The sequence below is a fragment of the Apodemus sylvaticus genome, chromosome 12, assembly GCF_947179515.1.
Source record: "Apodemus sylvaticus chromosome 12, mApoSyl1.1, whole genome shotgun sequence".
NCBI lineage: Eukaryota > Metazoa > Chordata > Mammalia > Rodentia > Muridae > Apodemus > Apodemus sylvaticus.
This window is the reverse complement of record NC_067483.1, coordinates 63,283,361-63,308,529: the sequence shown is the minus strand read 5'-3', so window position 1 is coordinate 63,308,529 and position 25,169 is coordinate 63,283,361. Positions and strand designations below refer to the sequence as shown.

The window sequence follows — 25,169 nt, the reverse complement described above, 5'->3', positions numbered from 1 at the left end:
TACCTCAAGAATTCATGAATAAAAAGAATTATCACTGTAGCCTGTTTAGCCAAGCCATTCTGATCCTTCAAACTATTAGAGCAAGGATCAAAAGGGAGCTGCATATCTCCAATCACCACCCTGTCATCAGCCTCTTCGTTCATTTTTTATACTTACAATCAGATCAGGAATGAAGATAGAACCAAAAAATGCTCATGGAAAGTGTTGGGACCTGATCCCAACACCGACAACTTCACTATCATTTGCTTCAAGGCCTCAGGACCAAGCCCATATAGCCTTTATGTCAATCCTAAGACTCTCAGGACTTCCTCACACTATTCCAGACTTTAATATCTGTATGGCTGAAAGGGAATGAGGAAAACAGTACCTGGTTTTATTTATCTTCCCCAGAAACTACATACAACTTTGCTGGGTGCTGCTGCTGTTTTGCCACTAAAGCATGAACAGCCAGAACTTTTGTGCTTTCCTTATTACAAAGATTTCATTTCCTATCTATCACAAGTATCTCTTTAACATATATCTTCTTTGTTTTGTGTATGGGTGTGGGTGTGGAGACGCCACTGCACACATATGGAAGTTAGAGGACTAGGATGTGATCCCGAGTAGGCTGTCAGGCCTGAAAGACAAGCTTCTCTACCCCTTTGGCCATCTTGCCAGTCTTAAGAAAGTAAATGAAAATAAAGGACAGCCTAAATCCCTATATTCCAATGACAGGCGTATAAATGAACAGAACAACTTTGTAAATTAATTTGCCTATACCTAATAAGCTAAATATATCTATTTCATACAACCTCAAACTCTTTAGAAATATACTCATGAGAGACTCTCACAAATGCTTTCAAAGGTAGAAATAAAGCCTCCGTGGCAGCCCAGAGTAACGGGGGACTAAAGGCTAACCGTCCATGAATAAGGTGAGTGAACTGAGGTGCTGCCACAGAATGAACACACCGACAAAGATGAAATCCAAAATGTGGAGTTTAATACAATCTCTTCTCTATCATCCCATATTAGGAGCTGAATCCAGGACCTCATACGTGCTAAGCAAGCACTTGACCACTGAGACCATTTTTAAATCTTGAAACTTAGTGAACAAAAACATCCTATCATAAATACTAATGGCTTACAGCTACAATATCTCTGTTCATTATTTTATAACTTAAAATAGCAGAAATAGCAGTAAGATAGAGGAAAAAAACAGGCAAAACTAGCCTTTATACAGAGGACAAGAGGAAGTGACCCTGCTCAGAAGCAAAGTAGGCATCAAACACTAGGATACATACAGAGGAGCCCCATCATCAGACACACACTCAGAGACAGGGCAGCCTAGGGCCAGGAAGTCCCTGTCTAAAACAAAGATGAAAGGAGAGGGGCCTACAGAGGAGATGTATTGCTGCTTTTCTCATGAAATTCTAAGCCTCACAGCTTCATGGAAACACAGTAAAACACTGCGTTACATGAGGCCCAATGCCAATTACTACACATACAAATAGCCTTCTACACTTTCTGAGTCCAGACTGGAATCAGTGTTTCTAGGTGAGGGCTTACTGACTTTTAAATGGATAGGACAAAGCCAACACACTTCACATTTCCAAACAAAATGACTTATCAAACACAGTGGGCCAAAACTAAAGCACAAAAAGCTTCCATGTAACACAAATACTATATAAATCAAAGATCTGGTTTTCTGTTTGAGAACATGAGCACTTAGGAGGCAAGAGGCTGGAACACTGCAAATTCCAGCCAGCCCTAACCAACAGAAAACCAAATCCTACTTCAATCCACTGGAATGAACTTTCCAGGCATTAAATAATTTAACGATTCTAATCCTGTTCATTCTCCTTAATAAATGTTAGTATGACACTCCCAAATCTGTTGTTCTTTAAGATATATTTCATTTTATGTGTATGCACTCCTGGTGCCGACAGAGGCAAGAAGAGGGTATCAGATTCCCAGAAACTGGTTACGGACATTTGTGAGATACCACAAGGGTACTGGGACTTGAGCCTGGATCCTCTGGAAGAACAGCCAGTATTCTAAAACCACCAAGTCATTTCATATAGTCCACTCTAGCCTCAAACTCAATATAGTCTTGACCTTCTGATCCTCTATGTTGGCCTTCAGGAATGGCAGGACTATAGGCATATCCGCCACCTCTAATTCTATGTGGTACTAGGGACAGAACACATATGTATTCATGCTAGGAGAGCACACTACCAACTGAGCTGCACTTCAATACCGTATCTGCTTTATTTGTTTGCTTTCGAGAGAGGGTCTCATTGTGTAGCCTGAATGACCTAAAGCTACCCACAATTAACAGATATCCTCCTGCCTGTGCCTCACAAGCACCAAGATTAAAGATGTATGTGCCACCATGCCCAACTCCAAATCTGCCACTGATACCACTGATCTATATATTGTGTATAAGTTAGAAAAACATCTTTGAAGAGCCAGAGGGACAGTTCAGAGCTTAAGAGGACTGTTGCTCTTCAAGGACTTGATTCCATTTCCAGAATTTCTGGTGGTTTAGAACCATCCAGAATTCTAGCTCTGACCTCTGGAGGCATCACACATGAATGTAGTGCAGACAGACATACAGGTAAAGTACTAATAAAATAAACTGAACAGACTTTTAAAGTTAAAAAAAAAAATTAAAGTTTTGATTTTTCTGGGATTATCATTTTAAGTATTTTCCCTCGGGTTATAGTAAACTGCCTACCTTTTGTAGGCGAGTTTCACTAAGGTTTATACATAAAGTAAGATGATGAGAGCTTATTTCATATCTAGTTCTAAATTTAGATGGGACAGTAAGGATTTGTGATCTTCACTACTGAGCACACATGCGTCTCGTCACTAGAGTGGACAACTAAAAAACACCAGGCGAGGAAACAGCTGCAAATGCTTTCAGTCCAGGAACTGACAGACAGAGCAGGTGTGAGTTCTGTCGCGTCCAAACAAGCACTCATGTGCACATGCGCACGGCTAGCACGTTTATGGGGGATGGGGAAGGAGACCACGCATAAAGAGTGTTAGAATTATATACACAGCAAGACTGGGGTACAACCCCCACTTTTTTTTTTTGTTTTGTTTTTCGAGATAGGGTTTCTCTGTATAGCCCTGGCTGTCCTGGAACTCACTCTGTAGACCAGGCTGGCCTCGAACTCAGAAATACGACTGCCTCCGCCTCCCAAAGTGTGGGGATTACCGCACCGCCGGGCTACATATAGTTCTTATTTTTCCTCAGTCTCTTATCTTGTCTTTTGTGACCTTGATAGTTTGGAAGAACAGTGTCAGTTTAGAGAAAGTCTGTCACTTTAAGTTTGTGTAATATTTGATCATGATTTGAAACAAAAAAAAATTTAGATATTTTTGTCAAGAATAATCCACACTAGCCAGGCAGTGGTAGCGCATGCCTTTAATCCCAGCACTCTGGGAGGCAGAGGCAGGCAGATTTCTGAGTTTGAGACCAGCCTGGTCTACAGAGTGAGTTCCAGGACAGCCAGGGCTACACAGAGAAACACTGTCTCGGAAAAAAAAAACAATTAGAACCACACTGAAGAAGCAATGTGTCCTCAGTTATCATGTCACTTAGGCTCATGCTGTCCCTGTCTTATGAAGTGTGACCCTTGACCACTAGGTCTACATGCTATCTCCACCATCAATTACTTTTTCTTTGTAGTTAATAATTATCTCAGGGGGAGACACTTTGAAACTATGTAGCTATCCTGATTCTCCTCTACCTTCCACCCACTAGCCTCACAGGCAGACATTAAATGAAACTTTAGTAAGGCCTGCATACTGGGGCCTGCTGCCTGCCCACTGCAGTCTGTCAGTAACATCCCTTCTCTGTTCACTGACTACGTCAGTAGGCTGCTATCAGTGAGGACTCACGAGTACAGCTTAAGGGTTTGAATTCCATACTATCAATCTCTTTGCTGCTCACACTGTCTCAGCCTGACCATTAGGCGCTTCTTAACACTGCCCCTATCCTCCCAATAAGCTTTTCAAAATCCAAGATCTGAATGTCCAGTCTATTGAGGAGGCATCATCAAAGCAACAAAGACAATAACATTTTTAAAAACAGGCCCTCATCCTGGTGCTCAGGCGACCTTACGTAACACCTTCCTCCTCTAGCTTAGTCAGTATCTGGTGCTACAGGCTAGTGCTACTGGATCCGGTTTACCCCTAGTCCTTCATTTCTTTTACTATATTCAGCGTATCATCCAAGAATCATTAGCATTTCCTGGGAGTGTGTTAGAACCACAAATTTAGATGCACCATGCCTGAGGCCCATCAGACCTGAATCTCTTAAAAACCCATGCATCTCATTCCAGATGACCCTTTGAGACAGGATATACGGCTGAACCTGGAGCTGCCTGAGGTTACACAGCCACACCTGACTTTTTACTCCTTTACTGGGACCTGAACTCAGATTTTATAAAGTTTAACATTTAAAGAAAACATTTCTCTTTAAAGAAAAATTAGTTCCCTTTATTATAAAATCCCACGTTTATCACTCTTTAAAAAAAAACAACAACAACTTGGAGCTGGGCAGTGGTACATGCCTTCAATCCCAGCACTCAAGAGCAGAGACAGGAGAATCTCTGTGAGTTGGAGGCCAGCCTGACCTACAGGACAAGTTCCAGGACAGCTAGGGCTACATAAGAGAAACCCTGTCTTAAAAAAGCAGAAAGAAAATGTATACCACACCTAGTCTAAATTGCATTTTTACAGCTACAACTAACAGATCTGTCTTCAAGGCACTCATGCCATTATTAGTCTTTTTTTGGTTTTTCGAGACAGGGTTTCTCTGTGTAGCCCTGGCTGTCCTGGAACTCACTCTGTAGACCAGGCTGGGCCAATATTATTCTTATTTCCCTATAGAATGTTGTTAAAACTATGGGCCAAATAGTCAAAGCACAAGTGCAATACTGCCACCTAGAAGGCCAAAGGCAGCATGACACCTAAATGAATGCAGCATGGGCTCTACTGAGAGGATACAGTCTCTGGAGCCTTTAAGCCTGCTAATGAAAGCCCTGCTGTTTTGCTCTAGCAAGTTAGAAACAAGCAAATCCAGGTCGCTCTGTTAGAGCTACCTACACTTTCAGAGGGCAAATGCCACCATTTTAAATTTGGTTTTGTCAAGTACTAAAGCAGAGTACTAAAAAGCAATACGATTTGACCTACAGAAGTTATGGAATTACAGATGAACTTTCTTCATTTCTACCTAGGTTACCAAAATCATGTTCTACATATAATCCTTCTAATATTTTATACAGAAAAAAACCATGCAATTAGTAATAGCTGTTTTTACTTCTGTACTTAAATTATTTCATTAAATATTTAAAACAACCCTACAACTCTCCACTTTACTAAGGAAACAGGCTCAGTAGTAGTTACCTGTCCAAGTCCTATGCTCCCCACTCAGGCCAGCAATGGGGGACAGGAAGTCCGATCAGCTATGACTCCAAAGTCCATGTACATAATCACCGTTCAAGATACCATTATTGACAAATGCTTGTCTTACTGCACAAAATTTATTATAAAATATGAGAACTATGCTGAAAAACCATTTGTAGGTCAATTTATGAGGGTGCTGGGGATTCAGAAACATGTAGGTGTAGGAGGCTGCAGAGAGCCAACAGTGTATGCTTTTCATAGTGGCCTTGCTGTTTAATAGGAAAGTGAAAGGCAGACAAGGCTTCTCTAAACAAATTTTCCCTTGGGAAGTTTAAGGAGCACTTCAATTCTTTGGAATGGTTTAAAATAACTCTGTGCAGGATACAGTACACAGCCACGCTGGGGCACAACTCTCCAATCCTACTCTTTAGGAGGCAGAAGCTTGTAGTCTGAGTTCACATTAAACTGGCCTAACAGTGGGGTCCAAGTTAGCCAGCGATATGTAATACAGAGATCTAACCCAGAAAAATAAACTAAAAATCCCACAAAACAAGCAACCAAAACAAAAAACCCTACTCCTCAAGTGACCAGCCAAATTCTGGTTACTTGTTTATCACCGAAGCTCTAGGTGTGGCAGCTCTACCTTAAGAGGGAAACTTGATTCCCTTCTAAGAAAAAAAGCTTACGTGAGTCAGCTGAGGTCACGTGGTAAGTGCAACAAGCCTTGTTATCTAGTTGTGGACTCTGCATTCAGATCAATCAACACTACTTAAGGGCCTCAAAAGTTTTCATAAAGAAGCCCAGGTTATCTTGTTTAAACTATCCCAATCCAAAAGGCTTCCTAGAACATTTTTATTTTTAGTTTGTCTACTACAAAGTTCTTTACTTAAATCATTTTCTATTTGCAAAAGAATTATTCAGTATTTAAAATTGGCAGTTCTGGGTGCGGCTGTAGCCTTTACAAAACAATCAAACCCTCTCATATATTTAAATAAGCGATTTTTAAACCTAAGGACAGGGATTCAGGGGGTGGTAGTGCATGCCTTTGATCCCGGCGCAATCTCTTGAGTTCGAGGCCAGCCAGGGCCACAAACAGAAACCCTATCTTCAAGGGGGGGAAAAAAGGTCGGGTAACACGAACAAAACTGGCATTTTTAGTTATAAAAGTTAACTCATCCCTGGATCTATATAAACAAGCATAAAATTTGACAAAGCATTACAGATTTTGTTCAAAGAAAAGTTGTTTTTGCTTTTTTAAAAAGCTGGATATGAAACACAGTTGAGTGCATAAATAGGTAACAAATAATTACGGGTTTCAAAGTTTGTCCTTCTCACCATTATTAGTAACTGAAAAAACTTAACTGTTGTTTTAAGGATTAGATTACTGGAATCCTTACGCAGCGAGATAAGAGAAATGGACTCCTACAACAGGAATTCTCGTTTACAGTTCAAAACTTTTAAGCAATTTTACCTCTCATCTAAGGTCCGTATCAAAAATCTACTCTCATCTTGTTTCGTTTTACGCTTGAAAGATTCCAGGTATGTGTTCAGCACCCTCCCGGAAATTACAGACCCATCCCAACCTACCTCGATTTCTGTTTGTGCCGTAGGGGAGGTGGGGGTGGGGAAGGATCCTTTCTCAAAGACCTTTTGAAAGGAGAAAATAGTAGTTCAGACACTAAAATATGTTAAAATTGTGTTTTCGTTTTGCTTACTTACAATTTCCAGCCAGGTTTTAAAACATGGGACAGTCAGGATCAGCGGCACCACTCGGCTGTTCCTCCCGCTCCTCAGCGCCAGTCTGCAACTCCCAGCCGCCACGGCAGAATGTCTGCCTGTACCGCCCACGTGACGTGAGCTCCGCAGGGAGGAGCCCGCGGAATGCTGGGATAGGTAGTCCCTTGGCCCCACCTCCCCCGACTCCTCCCACTAGACTTCCTAGAACCTTAGTGCTAGCCTCAGGCGAGCCGTCCAGCCACAGCCCTAACTAAGTTCTCTAGGTAAAAGCGACTGTAAACAGGCTGCAAGACTCTGACTACATCATCCCTTAAAATAACCTGAAATTCAAGGCTTAGAAAGCACCCCTCCCCGAGGCTGGGCGGTGGTGGCGCACGCCTTTATCCCAGCACTTGGGAGGCAGAGGCAGGTGGATTACTGAGTTCGAGGCCAGCCTGGTCTACAGAGTGAGTTCCAGGACAGCCAGGGCTATACAGAGAAACCTGTCTTGAAAACAAACAAAAAGCCTCCACCAGGGTAGTAAAGTAAGAAACAGTAACAGCAAGCACCACTCAAACACGACTTTGAACCCATCCTTTTATGCTAACTAGAGGCTATCCTCAGACTAATGTAAACTCAGTTTATGCGTGGGTCAGTGGGGACAAGGCTTCATAACCACACTAAGTTGTTATGAGCACCTAAGTAGCATGTCTGCTAACAGGCGATAATAGACTACGAACCAAAAATTGCTATTATTTGGGGGGGGGGGTTGGTGGTACAGCCTTTAATCCCAACACTTAGAAGGCAGAGGTATATCTATTAGTTTTACTTTAAGACAGGATTTAAGTTGACCAGGCTTTCCTGAAACTCACATTCTAAGTCTCAGACTCAAAATCAGGATCCTCCTTCCAGTGTAGAAATTAACAGGCCTATGCTGCTAGGCCTGTTATTTTAATTTTTATACTGCTTAATTTTTTTTCTGTATATGTTTTTTTTTTTTTTTAAGATTTGCTTATTTATCATATGTAAGTACGCTGTAGCTGTCTTCAGACACTCCAGAAGAGGGCATCAGATCTCATTTCGGATGGTTGTGAGCCACCTTGTGGTTGCTGGGATTTGAACTCAGGACCTTCAGAAGAGCAGTCAGTGCTCTTAACCGCTGAGCCTTCTCTCCAGCCCCCTTATATATGTTTTTTTTTATACTGTTTAATTTATAATGTGAGACTAAGTGGAGCCAGCTACTATGCCCTCAATTTGTTTCAAGTATTTTCATCTTTTGGCTTTTTAAAATATTTTAAAATCATTTTGGCTTTTGAGGCAGGGTAACTCTGACTGGCCTGGAGCTAACTGTAGACCAGGCTGCATCTACATTCCAAGTGCTAGAACTCAAGGTATCTGCAATCATGTCCACTTTGAAGTTTCATTTTATTTTGATTTTTGGAGACGGGGTTTCTCCATATAGCCCTGACTGTCTTGGAACTCACTTTGTAGACCAGGCTGTCCTTGTGCTCACAGAGATCTGCCTCCTGACTGCTGGGATTAAAGGATGTACCACCACATATGGTTTAGACAATACTGGGGCTAAGACCCACAATTTGGTGCTTGTTAGGCATTCTGTCAACTGAGCTACATTCCAAGCATTTCCTCCTTTCCTTAGTAACATTAACAATTTTGTACTTTGCTACAAAAGCCATAATCCCCATAGTATTTCCTTGCCCAATTGGAATCGCGATTATGCAGCTGGGTATTGGTAGCGCAGCCTTTCATCCCAGCACTATGGAGGCAGAGGCAGGCAGATCTTTTTGAGGCTAGCCTGGTTTACAAGCCAATTAAACTTTTAATTTAAAAGATGCTTAGAGAAGAACCGTATTTCCAAAAACCAGAAAAGAAGTGGTTATGCAGCCGGGTGGTGGTGGCGCATGCCTGTAATCCCAGCACTCTGGGAGGCAGAGGCAGGCGGATTTCTGAGTTCGAGGCCAGCCTGGTCTACAGAGTAAATTCCAGGACAGCCAGGGCTATACAGAGAAACCCTGTCTCGAAAAAAAAAAAACAAATCCAAAGAACCAAAAAAAAAAAAAAAAAAAAAAGTGGTTATGCACAATAAACCAATTCTCTTTTTAAAAAATATTTTATTTATATGTGTATACGGGCACCTTTGGGAGTTAATGTGAAACCATGTTCTTGGCGTCTAAGGAGGCCAGTGGAGGGCATCAGATGACCTACAGTCGGAGTTACAAGCTATTGTGAGGCGCCGTGTGTATGCTGGGAATAAGAACAGTAAGTACTCTTAAGACTTAGGCAATCTCTCTCCAGCCACCCTCCATGTTCTTTCAATAGTTAAAAAGATATTTTTAAATGTTTTGCCAGGCATGGTAATGGTGACATATGTCTGTAATCCTAGCACTTGGGAGGTTAGAGCAAGAGAGCCAGGAGTTCTGGCCAGTTTCAGTTAGATAGTAAGTCTTAGGCAGTCTGGGCCACGTTAGTCCCTGTTTTGAAAAGCCCTCCCAATAAAATACTTCCATTTAAAAGCTGAAGAACACTGACCTTACAGAGGATGGAGGTTTGATTCTCAGCACACACATGGTGGCTAACAATAGTCTCTAATTCCAATTCCAGGATCAAATGCCCTCCCCTGGCCTCCACAGGTATGGCACCAGGCACATACTTGGTACACAGGCATACATGCCAGCAAAACACCTATACGCAGTTTTCTTTTTAATTTAAAAGTTGCTTAGAGAGCCAATATAAGAGCACAGGATTTCTAGATATAACTTTGTTAGTACACATACCAGTTAATGCCAGTTTATTATTTGCGCGTATGACTTCTCTAACATGTGGCAAATTCTTTTAAGTAAAACTCTTCATTCTTCCACATTTCTCTAGTTTCCAAAGAAACTGTTTTAAGGTCAAAGCTCAGATCAACCCTGAAAAATCTCTTATAATACTCGAAATAAATCTACTGTCTCTAACGCTACCTCTTTTAGTATATCTACAAGCCTGGCCAAAAAGAGGCTAGAAGACACCTACAGCAGAATATCTGGTTTGGCAAGAATTTGGCTTTAACTCAGAGTAATCCAAGTTTGGTTTCTGCAAAGTTGCTAGGTGTGGGTGACAGCTGCCAGAGTTGATACATTCCCATGACCTAGGCAAGAGGGAAAAATCCTAAGCAAATCTATGTCAATGCTGAAGTTAACTGCCTCTAACCTCTTATTATTTTTTCCTTGAAAAAGTCACTCATAAAACTACTTTATAAGTACTTTTAATTACAAAACAAAACACATGCCAATTATCCAATAACCTTTGTAACCTCTCATTTTCTCTGATTGGCCAATTGTGTATAGACCTCTTCACTTTCTTTTCCCTGCATCCTTCAGAGTTTTACAGGCCAGCACCCAAGCCTTTAGTCATCTGCTGCACACACTGCAATAAGAACACACACTAAGAATATAAACACTATAACATTTATATCCTTTCATCGCTGTACATCTATTAAAGAATTTTTGTGATTAATTGTGGAAACAGACACGTTACAGAGAAAGCAAACTGAAGAGACATGCCAGGCATTCCCAAGTATTAGCACTTTTCAGCATTTTTGTAGAAAAAAGTCTCACAAACGTTTCAGGCTGCCATGAATGAATGCCACTTAATTTTTTTTTTTTTTTTTGAAGTGTGACCAAGTGTGGTGGCCCACACCTTTAATCCTAGCATTTAGGGAGCAGAGGCAGGTGCATCTCTGTGAAGCTGAGACTAGTCTACAGTTCCAGGACAGGCAGAGATATAGTACTCTCCCTCCTTCCCACACACACACTCAGCTAAAAAAAGAAGGGGGGGCAGCTGTCTTGTTATGGTTCTCTTAGTTTCTTTGTAGTTAATAATGCTAAATGAAGCTCCAAACAGAAGCTGACTCGATTCATCTAATTCTGTGTTGCTGACCAAATTTATAGACTATTAGTGAAAAGTCCAGTAACTGGGAATTTGTCTAAGTTAGTTGTAACAATTTAAGGTCATTATTTAAAATACCCGAAAAAGGTACTTTAAATTTTTTCAAAGTCATTGTTATGTGGCTTCTAAATAAAAACTTAAAACCGATTTTTTTTTTAAGGGCTGGGGTATAGCTTATTGGTAAACCGTTCACGTAAAAGTTCAGGAATAAGGTTGTTATGGCTACGACTCAAGAATGGAAATTCACCCCAAGAGTATATAATTAAACACGATTTTAAAGGGCTCATTGGTGAATTAAAGTTTTAAACTAGGTAAAAGTTTCAAAAAGGCCCCTGGAACTATAATTTTCGCCATAAGATGACATGCAAAATTATTTCTCTGATCATTTCTCCTCCCAGAGACATCTGAAAAGGAGTGGCCAGAATAGCAGGGAAACTGCGCAACAGCTTGGAATCAAGGACTGAAACTTGCCCTTTCCCAAAGTCTCTGGGAGCCAGGACCAGCGCCTCCTGTGGTGGGCAACTGGCCACCAACCAGCAGCCTGGCACGGGCCACTTGTCCTACCACCTCCCGGCCGCCCCCACCTTTCCCTCCCTCAAGGCCAAGGACAGAGACGTCCTCCTCCCTCTTCTCCACCTCTTTGGTAGCACCAGCCAGGAGGCGGGAGTGACCCACAGCAGCTGACCCAGCTCGGGCACTGCCTCTCCCACAGCCCAGAGGACACACCATGGGCCCAGAGGCTGGTTCGTGGCATACCAGCGAGGGCGCAGGCGGCGGCCCCGGCGACTCTCAACTGCCTCCCTGACCACTGCTACAACCTCCCCGAAGCCATCGCCACCAGCTGCAGCGGAATCTAACCGCGGCAAACCCATCGCCACTACCGACTACCAGCTACGTAAGCAACTATGGCGGGAGAGAGGTGGCAGGCCGAGGGGCCGGGAGAAGGATGGGCCATCTACGTCACACCCAGAGCCCCCATCCGGGAGGGAAGGCGGAGGCTCGACCCTCAAAATGGCGACGGCAGTGACGCGCCTGCGTACGGAGCTCATCCGTCGCGCCACGGACGACGGGAAGTGAGGTTTTCAGAAGAGCCGGCAGAAGTGTACGGCGACTTCGAGCCCCGGGCGGCCAAAGAAAGGTCTCCGGGGGGGAGACGAACCCCGCCAGAAAAGTTCCGGCCGGATTCTGCGAAAGAGGAAGTGAGAGAAAGCGCTTACAATCTTCGGTCTCGACAACGAAGGCAGCGGGGACCCCAGGAAGCTGAGGAGATGAAGACGCGGAGGTCTGCTCGTCTTGAGCAGCAATCGCAGCAGCCGCACCTGGCTCCGGCTACGAGTGGGCGAGGGTTACAGGACTCTCAGTCCTCAAGTGAGGACCGTGGAGGTAACAGTCTCAGCTGCCAGCTTGGGAGCGCGCGCGGGGGCGGGCACGGGCGCACGCGGCGGGAGGCGCGCCCCTGTGGAGTCCGGCCCCGCCTGGGTAGTGGTGATTCTGCGGCCCTTTGGGCGCGCATTCCCGAGTGGAGTCCACCCGGACCCTCAAGAGGGGAGGACGCTCTGAGTCGCGCGGAAAGATGGTGGTGCGAAGTGATCCTAGCGGAGGCACGGAGCTCTGCTCATTGCTGAGCATCAGTTTGGGGTGTCTAGGTCCCCTCTTTCTGGAGGCTTTTGCTAGAGGTCGGCGACTAAGCCATTGTCGGAGCCCCAAATTTACTCTGAGCTCGGTTTCATTTCCGTCCCCTCTGAACTTTCTACTGAAACCACTTCCATTTCCTTTTTTTTTTTAAATCTCGGAGGCCCCAAGTCCCCAGCAGAAAATCCTGGTTTTAAGTTATCTTTCCAGTCGATTTCTTTTTTTCACCAAGATTGGGAAAACGAGATATTTTCTAGGCGAATGCTATGAGAAATAGCAGAATTTAATGAGTTGATTGGTGACAATACATCAAATACACAGTCTGGTCTCTGCCAGACTCTCCCTCACATTGAAGGCCATCACTGTAATCTTAAATAGCTAAACAAATCAAGACTGACAAAGTGCCGAAATAAAACAAGGTTCTGTTTATTAGTAAAGCTTCTATATGAAGCCCCGAATGCTGACAGGGTGTGTACTATAGTTTTAGTTAATTTGATTTATACAAATCAAATTCTTCAAGCCAGCCTCCCATTCCCTGCTCTCGGATATAACTGAGTCACAGGTGGTTTCCAGTAAGCCCCATGTAAGTCACCTAATTATGAGGTAAAATTCTGAGAGCTAGGGTCACAGTAGGATGACCTCCCTAATAATGGTAGACATCTGATGCATCTGAAAAGGAGTGGATTTTCAACTTAGAGCACAGAAAACTGGCTTGTAGATTTGCCTACTTGCCCTTAAAATCCTGACACACTTGAAGATCTGTTAATTTTGGAAACTTTACGCTAGAGATGTGTGCGTTCTTTTGAATGTAATGAGACAGTTTATTTGCTTGTACATGTCAATAGTGTTTCTTTTAAGATGGCAAACTTGGCAAAAAAAAAAAAAAAAAAAAAAAAAACCTGTTATGCATGTATGCCTGGTGGCAATTTAGGTACTTGGTTTAATTCTGTCTCAACCTGAGTCAGTGTTTGCACTTGGGAGGCAATGTAACAATGTTACTTTTTATTGACTTTCCCACAGAGCCTCCTGCACCTAAATACATTTTTACTTTGTACTTTTACATTTTTACATTTGTACTTTTACTACATTTTTAGAGGACTTTATCTACTGAATCCACACCATTTTTTGACTTTTGAACTTACCTTTTTAACAGTTAGTGGTTTATATTTTGTTTTACTTAGATGTGTGTGCAGCTGCATGTATCTGTGAGAGTATATGCACGTGTGTATGTGTGTACAGGTACCCTCGGAAGCCAGACAATGGTGCTGGGTCCCTTGGAGCTGAAGCTACAGAATATTGTAAGCTTTTGGATGGGTGTGCTGGGACCCTCAAGTCCTTGGAAAGAGCAGCAAATGCTCTTAAACACTGAACCCTCTCCAGACCTCATGATACTGTATCTTAATAGGATTTCTAACTAGTTTAATTCCCAAGTTTTGAACCTAGAGAAATTGAATGCTTGCATCTGTTTGTAGATTACTGTTAAATATGCATACTCTGTGCCATGATCTCTCCCAGTTCATCTAACCTGAGTTTTGTCTCTTGTCGGTGTTGTAGAGGATGAACCTTCTTCCCAACCTGTTACAAGCCAAGCAGCCTCAAAGAAAATTGTTAGAACACCAGAGACTTCAGGTAAGAATAGTTTGGCTTTTTTGGTTTTCTCTTTTCCTGCCAACTCATCAAGAATCTGAACTCAAGCTGGGCGTGGTGGCGCATGACTTTAATCCCAGCATGTGGGAGGCCGAGGCTGGAGGATCTCTGTGAGTTCAAGGCCAGCCAGGTCTACAAAGAGAATTCCAGGATAGTCAGGGTTGTTACACAGAGAAACCCTGTCTGGAAAAACATACATACATCAATCAATCAGTCAGTACAAGAGTACCGAAGTACTGAGAATCTTAGCAGTTCACTAAATTGAGCCATATGGGTGCTGCTTAGGACAGACAAGGGTAAAAACAGCGTAAGTTCAACTGTCTGCTACTTTTTTAATCTTCAGAACCTTGCAGTGAGTATTCTGCCCCCTTAATAGATGAGAAAACTGAAGCCCAGAGTATCTAAGACTCTTCTCTAAGATCACGTGATCCATGAGTAAATTAAAATTCAGGCTCAGATTTGTCATTTTTGAAACCTATTCATTTTCCCCAAATGTTCACTTTCAGTCAAGTAATAATTCATTGTGTCAAATGGTTACGTCACAGTGCCGTCTGCTTAGCTGCTTCTGCATGGTAAAACCTTGGCACAGTGGGTTTCAGTTCTGCCAGGCTTAGTACTTCTGTGTTTCTGTGAATCCAGGGTTTCAGTTGTAAGGTGGGACAGTGGGACAACATCATTGCTTCTTGTACCACCTAGAAGATACTGCCAATTTCCCGGTAATTTACGTTAAGTTGCCTTAATTATGTAGAATATGATTTCAGAGGTGTTTAAAATGTAATAAAAATTGTCTTAGAATCCCTGTAACAGGGAAACAGGATACATTTAGTAGTTCCTCAAAGTTTGTTTTTCTTGTGTGTCTGTGATGAGTGTGCAGGTGCCATTGTACACTTGTGGAGGTCAGAGGAAAACCTTGTGAAGTAGATTCTCTTCTGTCCTTACATGATTTATGGGTATTGAACTCCGATTGTCAGACTTGGCAGCAAGTGTGTTTACCCACTGAGCCATCCTGTTGGCCCAAGAAAATAAAATTTTATACATAATTTTCTTGACTTAAAAACGCTATACCTTTGAACTCAGAACATCTAAAATGAAACATGTTTAACCTGAAACCGTGATGGGTGGATAAGCACACGTTACCGCGCACCGCACCGACAGCTTGTGATGGGTGGATAAGTTTAGAATTTAAAATTAGTCTTTACCTTGCTTGGACATTTACAAGATTAAATAGTTGAAGAGTATATGTTAACTTTTAAGGGGTTGACTCTAAAAGTATATCACAAATTATGTGTGATGGCACATGCCTGTGATCCTGGCACTTGAGAGGCCAAAGCAGGAGGAGTCCTCCAATCTAAGGCCTATCTATGCTATGAAATCAGGCATGTCTCCAAAAAATAAAAAAAGTCCAACTTCACATGGAAGAGATAATCAAATTGATGGTATAGTATATATTTTGGTCCCCCACCCCACCCTGCTTTAGCACACTGAGGATCCAACCCAGGGCCTAGTACAGGCTGGAGAAGAAAAGCTACATCGCGAGTCCCAGACGTTGGCTGTTAATAGTTTTGTGTTTGAGGGGCCAGGGCCTCACATAGTCTAAGTTGATATTCAACCCCATTGTGTGGTAGAGGATAACCTAACATCAGACTCCTGATCCTCCTGCCTCTACCTCATAATACTCCATCATGCCTTGCTTGAATAATGTAGAATTTTATTTACTATTCGTCGTCGTCTTTTGTACAGTAAGGTCTTCAAGACCATATATTCTGTATACCAGGTAATTCACTCTAGTTTACTGTTGTTAGTTCACAAGAAACTGTCTCTTAGAGAAAGTTTGCCTTTAGTTCTCTATCATAATCAAAGTTTGGGAAACTTTCCTGACCAGATGAGGATGATCACATAGTAAATCTCATATTTCACATATTTTTTTCTTCCTATACCAGTGATGAGTGAAGACCCTATAAGTAACTTATGCAGACCCCCATTAAGAAGCCCAAGACCTGGTAAGAGATTGTGTTGATTTAACTCTTTTTTTTTTTTTTAAAGATTTATTACATGTAAATATACTGTAGCTATCTTCAGACAATCCAGAAGAGGGCGTCAGATCTTACTACAGATGGTTGTCGGCTACCATGTGGTTGCTGCGATTTGAACTCAGGACCTTCAGAAGAGCAGTCAGTGTTCTTAACCGCTGGGCCATCTCACCAGCCCTGATTTAACTCTTTCTTATAAATACAGTGCTACTTTTAGAGGAGACCTGTATTCATATGGATCAAAGCTTACTTAGGCAAGGTGGTGTGCTGTTTTAATTCTAGAACTTTGGAGGCAGGAGAATCAATCAGAAGACTATGGTCATCTTGGCTACTCACAGAGTTTACTGCCAGCCTGAGCTGCGTGAGGCTAATGAAGTCTTTCTCTGTTCATTGTTCTCTGTCCACCTTGCCTAACACCATAAGTGATCAGGGCCAGCTTATTTCTCCAGAGATACTTATAGGACCTGCATCTTTTTGGCAGTGCTGAGGCTTGAACCCAGAGCCTTGCTCATACTGGGCAAACTTTCTACTAGAGCTGTATCTACTGCTGCTCTCCCCTTTTAAACATAAATCTGGGGTCACAATACTCTTGTGCACCTCTTTTTGTTTCCATTTCATTTTTCAAATGTATCAAAGAAGTCTTTCCATATTGCCATATATATAAAAAGGTTCCACATTGGTTTTTTTTTGTTGTTGTTGTTTTTTGTTTTGATTTTTTTTCTGAGACAGGGTTTCTCTGTGTAGCCCTGGCTGTCCTGGAACTCACTTTGTAGACCAGGCTGGCCTTGAACTCAGAAATCTGCCTGCCTCTGCCTCCCGAGTGCTGGGATTACAGGCGTGCGCCACTACCGCCTGGCTCCACGTTGTTTTTAAAAATTATTTCTTTCATGGTGCTACGGTTCTTCTGTCCATGCATGATTCTTTTAAATTAAGGTCAGGGACTTTTTAGTTTTCTCGTTATATTACTAATTAAAAACACAAACATATAAAAGACAAGGGGCTGTGGCATAGAGCTATAAAATGTGCCTCAGCTACATTTCCTTTGGACTAAAACTTTGGGAGTCCTTAAATTGGTTTCATGGCTGTGACAGGAAGCTACAGATATCAAAAATGATGTCTGTAGCATCTCCTTCACTTTGACTTCTGCCTGTTGGTCCTTCATGTCTGTCTATGCTGCATTTCAGCCGCTCCATTTACCATGCTAAAATCTCTTAAGAGCGTGCGGTAAGGAGTTGCTTGATGCTTTTTCTTTTCCGTGCTAACTGTTGTTCTGCTCTCTTACAGATTCAACATACCAAACAAATGGAAATACTAAAGTGAATGAAAGAGGTTTGTTTTTCTCTAATCCTTAGAGGTTTTTATTGAGGATTCTTACTTAGTAGGGAAATGCACAAGTGTGTGTGTTTTATGGCTGGCTTGAGAGTTTGACTTTGTTCATTATCTCCGCTTATGGGTCCCTGCTCCTGGAGTGAGGACCTGCTGTAGTTAATGAGATTTCATTCTGTGTAAAATTAAGTCTGTTTACTTGAATTCATGTGAGAATGCATAATAATAAGGTCCTTTTGTGTGGCTCTGAGGATTGAACTGTGGCTGACATACACTCGTCTATCGTCCTGTCACTGGGCTATCTCCTCTCCATCCTCTTGGGTTTTTGTCTAGTTCCTTTTCCATTGTTATTGCTTTGTTTGTTTTCTTGAAAAACGGTTTTCTGTATTGTGTCTGCTCTCATCTTTGTAGCTGTAGATAACCCAGAACTGTTCATCCTCCTACCTTCACTTCCCAAGTGTTTGAGTCACAGGTGTGTGTTACCAAACTTAAAGTAAGGTATGTCTTATCAGTCGTTGTTAATTATAGTGTGAGGAGAAAAGTGAGAGTTTTTTCTTTTTCTTTTTTTTTCATAAAAACTGTGCCCTTAGTTTCGATTTTTTTTTCCTAATTTAAATTATTTTTAGTGTTTGCCTTGATGTAGATTGTGATGTTTCAAGATATGGTTTTAGGGATCTAGAGATTTGATTCATGGTTGCTTTGCGTACCTGAAGTATGGAGTTCAAATTCCCAGCACCTACATAAAAGACAGGCATGGCCTCTACCCGTAAGCCTCATGGGAGACAGTGGACACAGGTGGATCTGGATGCACCATGACTGGCCTGCCTAGCTGAAGTGACAAATTCATGTTCAAGAGGCAACCCTGTCTGATGGATAAGGCGAGGACAATAAAGGAGGACAATCCATTCTCTTTCTCTGTCTCCACATGCACGTGGGTGGGCGCACAGGCCTATGCACACATACTTAATGCCCAGGAGGAAAGAGAGAGCAGTGACCCCTGTAGCTTTAACAGGGCCTGCCACCTTGTGCCTCGGTCCCAGTGCTTGGAAGGTGAAGGCAAGGGGACCAGGAGATCAAAGCCATCGTAGCTTTACATAAACCTGGGTCGAGTATGGTTGAAATTCTTTTTAAATACAATATAGTTTCTGGATACTAAGAAGAAGAACTTTTGCAACGCATACCTTATCAGGTATGCTTTTACTTACAAGAGTTTCTTTTTTGATTTTTGAGAGTGGGAGTTTTGTTGAGACAGTCACATGTAGCCCAGTTTAGCCTCAAGAACACTATGTAGTTCAGAATGACTTTGAATTCATGAACTTCCTAACTCCACTTTCTAAGTCTAGGATTACAGGCTTGCCACCATGCCAAACTTTCATGTTGTGAGTTTCTTAAATTCTCTAACTAGGGGTCATTTATTTAGCATGGGCATATGACTGCAGTCTTAGCGCTCCGTGGGGGAGGTGTGAAACCGGATTGGCACAAGTTCATAACCAGTCTGAGCTACATTAGACTTCTAGGCTAGCAGTTTGGACTAAGTAAAACTATTTTAAAAAAGAAAGTGAGGAAGCTGAATAATAGGGAAGTGACATCAAAGCAGGAAGTCTTTATTTCTCCCAGCAGAATAGATACTGCTGATTGTCATCAGGTTGTCTATGGGTTTTTTTTAAAGATTTTTTTTATTTATTTTATGTATATGAATATACTGTAGCTATCTTAGACACATCAGAAGAGGACATTGGATCCCATTACAGATGGTCATGAGCCACCATGTGGTTGCTGGAATTTGAACTCAGGAGCTCTGGAAGAGCAGTCAATGCTCTTAACTACTGAGCCATATCTTCAGCCCATCTGATATTTTGGTTTTGGTTTTTTAAGACTTATTTTTATGCATATGAGTGTTTGCCAGCATGCTTAGATAGATGCCTGGTGCACATCAGAAGAGCTATCAGATCTCCTGGACCTAGAGTTACATATGGTTGTGAGTCACCATATAGGAGACAGAAACTGAATCAGGTCCTCTTAAAGAATAGCCAGTTCTCTTAACCACTGAGCTGCCTCTTCAGCCCAGGCTATAACTTCCATTAAAAAAGATGGAGATGAGCCAGGCATATACCTATAGTCCAAGCACTTCAGAGGCTTGATACAAGAGGATCAAAAATGGAAGTGCAGCAAGACCCTGTAACTCTGCCTCCAAAAAATAGATAGGTAGGTAGGTAGGTAGATAGACAGATAGATAGACAGACACATGCAAGACAGACGCATGCTTATAACCTTACATGGACTCTGCTTAGGAAGAACTAGTCTCAAACTGTTTTTCTTACTTTGCTGTGTTTGAACAAACTTCTTTTTAACCACTTCCTATGTCAATGACTGACCTAAATAAATGCTATGACCACAAAGAGCTATAAATTTTTTCTTTCTGTATCTCAGGAATACATTAGGTAGTGAAAAAGAAAATAACAGTAAAAATCATTAGAATGTCAGCACTCAGGAGGGTGGTCAGGATTGTGAGTTTGAGGGCCAGCCTGGACTATTGACTCAAACAAAAAATGATCATTGAAGCTTTTTGTAAGTGCTAAAATAACAGTTTATGTAGAATGTGGAGGAAAAGTTCTCTATGTGGAGAGGTTTGACTTTTTAAGTTGGAAAAGGCATTTGATTAAAAGTTGGAATATGAATAGCAGGCAAATGCAAGGAAGTGCCTGGCAAATACTGTCCGCTGTGGACAAGTGTCATTATTTTGGCTTTAGAGACCATGTGATGCAGGAATTACAATTCCTTGTTTGGTGACAGCACTCTTATGTCTTTGTGGAGACCTTGAATAATGTATAGAATGGTGTTTTCAGTCACATCAGGGATTGTGTGCTCATATGCACTGGTGTGTGTGTGTGTGTGTGTGTGTGTGTGTGTGTGTGTGTGTGTGTGTGTGAGTTTAAAGGTCAGAGGACAACAACCTGTGGGAGTCCTTTTTCTCCTTCAACTACATAGGTCATGGGAAAGGAACTCAGTTTTAGTCCTTGGTGTCAGCTGAGCTGTCTTGCCAGCCCAGTCCTGGCTTATTTCAAATGATGAGATGAAGATAGCCTTGTGTAGCCAATTATCAATCAAGACTTGAATGACTTTTTGGTGGTGGTATTAACGATTTATTTATCTATTATATATAAGTATACTGTAGCTCTCTTCAGATACCAGAAGAGGGCATCAGATCTCTTTATGGATGGTTGTGAGCTACCATGTGGTTGCTGGCATTTGAACTCAGGACCTTTGGAAGAGCAGTCAGTGCTCTTACCCGCTGAGCCATCTCTTCAGCCCCCCAGGGCTTGAATGTTATTGATAAAGGTTTAAGGATATTATCTTAGTAGAACTAACCAGACAGTATATAAACAATTTTCAAAATGTTTGTGTTTTTGTTGTTGTTGGTTGATGGCCCCCACTTGTAATCAAGAGGCAGAAGAATTAAGAGTTTGAAGACAGTCAGGGTTATACTGACAGACCCTGTCATAAAAAACTGAAAAGAAAACTATGACTAAATCCGTTATAGATTTTAAAAATCACTTTATCCTTTTATTTTCTGACACAGCTTCTATCACCCAGATTGACTTGTGATGTCCCTGCCTCTTCCGCCAAATCCTGGCAGTGCCAGCATGCACACCACACCTGGCTTAAGTCACCCTTTTCTAAGTGTTTCTATATATTGAGTAGTTATATAAAGAGTAAGTCATGTGTGGTGGCTCATGTATGCATCTAAGTAATTACATAAATTAAAACTGCTATACAAAAAGTAAAATGTTATAATTTTGTGCTTTGAAAATAAAATTTCAAAGCTGAGCATGATAGTGCATGCCTTTAATCCTAGCACTGAAGAGTCATAGACAGAAGGATATCTGTGAGTTGACTCTAAGAGAAAAAAGAAAGGAAAAACATAAGGGGCCAGTGAGGTGTTAAGGGAGTAATGGCAGGGGCTGCCAGTGTAACAACCTGAGTTCAGGCCATGGCGGAGAGAAGACAGACTTCTGCAGCTTGTCCTGACCACATACAAATGCTCAGTAAATAAAATGTGATTTTAAATTTTAAACTAATAAAAACATTTAAAGGATGACAAAAGTCTTTAAATAGTGGAACGGTTCCTCTAATACAGAATATAAATAATTTTCCCATTCTTGGGTTGGTGTGTGTGTGTTGGGGGGTGGGGGGTGGGGAGGTGGTCGGGGAGAGTAAACTATTTTGAGCTGCAGTCTTACTATATAATGTAGGCTGGCTCAAACCCACTCGGATTCTCCTGCCTGAGCCACTCCCAAATGCGGGAATCCTGGTTGTGCAGCACCCATACCAGCAACTTTGCAATTTACTTTAAAAAAGAAAATGAAGCATCAGCCCTGGGCACCTGGTCTAACACAGCGTGTTCTGTGCTAGACTGGCTGTGAGGGAAGTGGGATGCTCATAGCAACTTTCTCAGAGTGCTTGGTTTTCTCTTTTCTAGCAAAAATGTTGACAGGTATATTTTAGTTACTGATTTATAATTCCACTATTTTCAGTAGAACTTTAAACTTCAACTAATATTATACTAATCTAATTAAATTGATGTGAAAAATTCCAGATTTGAAATATAAAGTTTAAAATCACTTTCTGAAATGATACTTCCACCTGTCAGTCAAAAATGAGTAACATGAAAATCAACTCTCCAAAACAGAGTTTATTGGAGAATTGCAACTGTTAACAACCATGTCATGGTAAAGAGCAAAAAGAAACTTAAAGGTAGACAAGTCCACTTAAGCTGTTATGAAATAAACCTCACTGGCTGTAGGAAGTATTGCAGGAGTCAGTGTTACTTTCTAGATAGTGTCTAGTTTGGGAACTTGGGCAGGGGTGCAGGTTAGCTCAGTAGCGTGCTCTAGGTTTTAGGTTCAGTCCTCAGCACCATAACAGGAAAGACAAACGAGTGGCCAGTCTACCAGCTTTGTATTTTCAGCCTCCTACCATTACCACTGTTCCCTTCCAGGGCCTCCTTGTGACCTTCAGTTGACTTTGCTTAGGTTTGGCAGAGAACACTGTTGTGATGCTGAAAGGTTTCATGTCCTTTAAAAGAACAGATGGAGATAAAAAGTTGAAAAGAAATAGTCTCCCAGTTCTATAAAGTCTGAGTCATCCTATTCCTCTACAGTTTTAGTCAGTATTTTTGCCCAGTTGTTTATATTTGGGTGTAACTTCCATTATTGAAAAAGACAAACTGCTGGGTGGTGGAGGTGCATGCTGTAATCCCAGCACTTGGGAGGTGGAGGCAGAGGCTGGAGGATGTCTAGGTCTACCTGCAGCTTGGTCTACGGGCTACATAGTGAAGCTGTTTTGAAGAACAGAGGCAGAGAATGAATGAGAACACAAGCAGCATAACAACCCATGGGAAAACCCTGAATCTTAGAGTTGGGGTAATATTTTTGTTGTTTTTAACTTCCTCATTTTTGAAGAACAGTGATGTATATCACCTGCTGGAACTGAAAGGGAATTTGTTCTTTGTATTCCTGCTTCCTCTGTGTCACACCAGTGCACTAAGGACCTTTTTGTTCTTCAGCTTCTTAGGCTTTGGAAGGAAGTAGAAAGAGTCTGGCAAATGGGAGAATTGAAATGTGTAAACCTGTGGACCTGTAGGAACCTGGAATATTTGTCAATGTACAATTTAATGTTTTCTGCACACAAGTTATATTTAGAGTACCAACAGGCCTGTGAAAGGGAAAAATAAATTTTGTCTTCAGCCAGGTATAGTTCTACCAGCATTCAAGAGATAGATAAAGTAGGATGAGACGCTTGAAGCCAACCTTGACTACATAGCAAATTTAAGGTTTTCCTGGGCTGCATAAAATTCTTGTCTCAAAAAAATAAAAATAAAAACAAGAAAATTAAAGCCCTGAAACTAGAAAGATTGGATTTGAAGAGTGCTTGTTCTTCTGGTAGACTGAGTCTTCCAGGACTATGTCAGATAGCTCACAACCTCAGCTGTGGAAGCTCTCGTGCCCTCCTCTGGCCTCTGCGGGCACTTTTTTTTTTACTTATACTAAAGGAAAAATAAGTATTTTTTTAAAGTACATGTTTTATAAAAACTAAAAACTTAACATGGTGATATACACCTTTAATGCTAGCATTTTGAAGACAAGCAGGTAGATCATTCTGAGTTCAAGGCTAGTTTGGACTACATAGTGAGTTCTGGGTTAGTCAGGGAAACAAGTAAGACCCTGTCTCAAAAAAATTAAATAAATGCCTTTTATTTGGGGCTGGAGATGGCTCAGTGGTTAGAGTTCTTACAGAGGGCAAGTCCCAGCACCCATGTGCATGTCTTACAACTGCCTGTGACTCCAGCTCCAGGGGAACCGACAACTCATGGTGTCTGCAACAGGTGACAGACACAAAGACACATGATTTAAAATTTTTATTTTCTGTATGAATCCACTGAAACTGTCTTCAGACACACCAGAAGAGGGCATCAGATCAGATGGTTGTGAGCCACCATGTGGTTGCTAGGAATTGAACTCAGGACCTCTGGAAGAACAGTCAGTGCTCTTAACTGCTGAGCTATCTCTCCAGCCCCTGAGTTTTAGTCATCTTACAGAAAAAAACATTTCCTTTCGTATTTTGTGTCGATTTTCCTTAGTCACCTGCTCGTTTTTTTTTCTAAACTTTAGTTTTTGATGTTACATACTTTTATGTCTTTCTCTTCTAGAAGCTACCCTTGTTCAACATGTTAATTTCTTTGAAGAAGGTAATTTCTTTTTAACTGTCATGTAATACATTGTCTTTATATTAGAAGCAATTTTGGTGGATATTTAAGAAAGAAGAGCAGGAAAGTATTTTTCTTTCTTCTTTTTTTTTGTTTTTGTTTTTTTTTTTTTTTGGTTTTTGAGACAGGGTTTCTCTGTGTAGCCTTGGCTGTCCTGGAACTCACTCTGTAAACCAGGCTGGCCTTGAACTCAGAAATCCACCTGCCTCTGCCTCCCAAGTGCTGGGATTAAAGGCATGTGCCAGAAAAGTATTTTTCTTAAAACAAGACAAGAGCCATAGCAGTGCACGGTAAGTTAAAGATGAAGCAGGGTCAGACAGATGAGGGAAGCCCATCCGCCAAAGCATCCTCACCTGTTCCTGTGTGAGGAAAGCTAGTGCTTGCCACTTCTACCATGTGTTAGTCTTTGATTGTGGTATTAAAACCATCACTTTGAAATTCTTATGACTAGTTTATAAAAATACAAGCATAAGTTTAGTTTATTTTAAGCCAATATTTTTGAAATTAGTCATTTGGATATCGAAATGTTTGTGAATATGTGTACATTATCCATGAAAAAAAAATCAACTGGCCGACATTAGTCATGTCTCAGATTATAGTCAGTTTACTTGTAGTTTTGTCCCAAAAGCTAAAAATGTCCCAATATTTTCTGATCTGGTCATTTTGGACTCTGCATTAAAGCCTCAGTGTATAATTTTTAGACATTATTT

General features: G+C 41.6%; 2 protein-coding genes across 6 annotated transcripts in view; one reads left to right on the top strand and one right to left on the bottom strand.

Moving 5' to 3' along the window:
- The window catches only part of LOC127697630 (torsin-1A-interacting protein 2-like), a 29,618-nt gene extending 17,248 nt beyond the window's left edge, over positions 1-12,370 (bottom strand). The window contains exon 1 of one of the 3 annotated variants that reach the window (XM_052200906.1): positions 12,276-12,370. The gene's annotated coding sequence lies outside the window, so the exon portion shown is untranslated. Of the gene's footprint in view, positions 1-6,984; positions 7,045-7,116; positions 7,212-12,275 lie in introns of those variants that run through there. The other 2 variants (XM_052200905.1, XM_052200904.1) reach the window with 2 other exon arrangements.
- The window catches only part of Tor1aip1 (torsin 1A interacting protein 1), a 29,819-nt gene continuing 16,240 nt past the window's right edge, over positions 11,591-25,169 (top strand). The window contains exons 1-5 of one of the 3 annotated variants that reach the window (XM_052200900.1): positions 11,591-12,441; positions 14,245-14,319; positions 16,278-16,337; positions 17,652-17,696; positions 24,403-24,441. In XM_052200900.1, the coding sequence (XP_052056860.1) occupies positions 11,964-12,441; positions 14,245-14,319; positions 16,278-16,337; positions 17,652-17,696; positions 24,403-24,441 (697 nt within the window). In that variant the 5' untranslated portion in view covers positions 11,591-11,963. The remainder of the gene's footprint in view (positions 12,442-14,244; positions 14,320-16,277; positions 16,338-17,651; positions 17,697-24,402; positions 24,442-25,169) is intronic. The other 2 variants (XM_052200902.1, XM_052200901.1) reach the window with 2 other exon arrangements.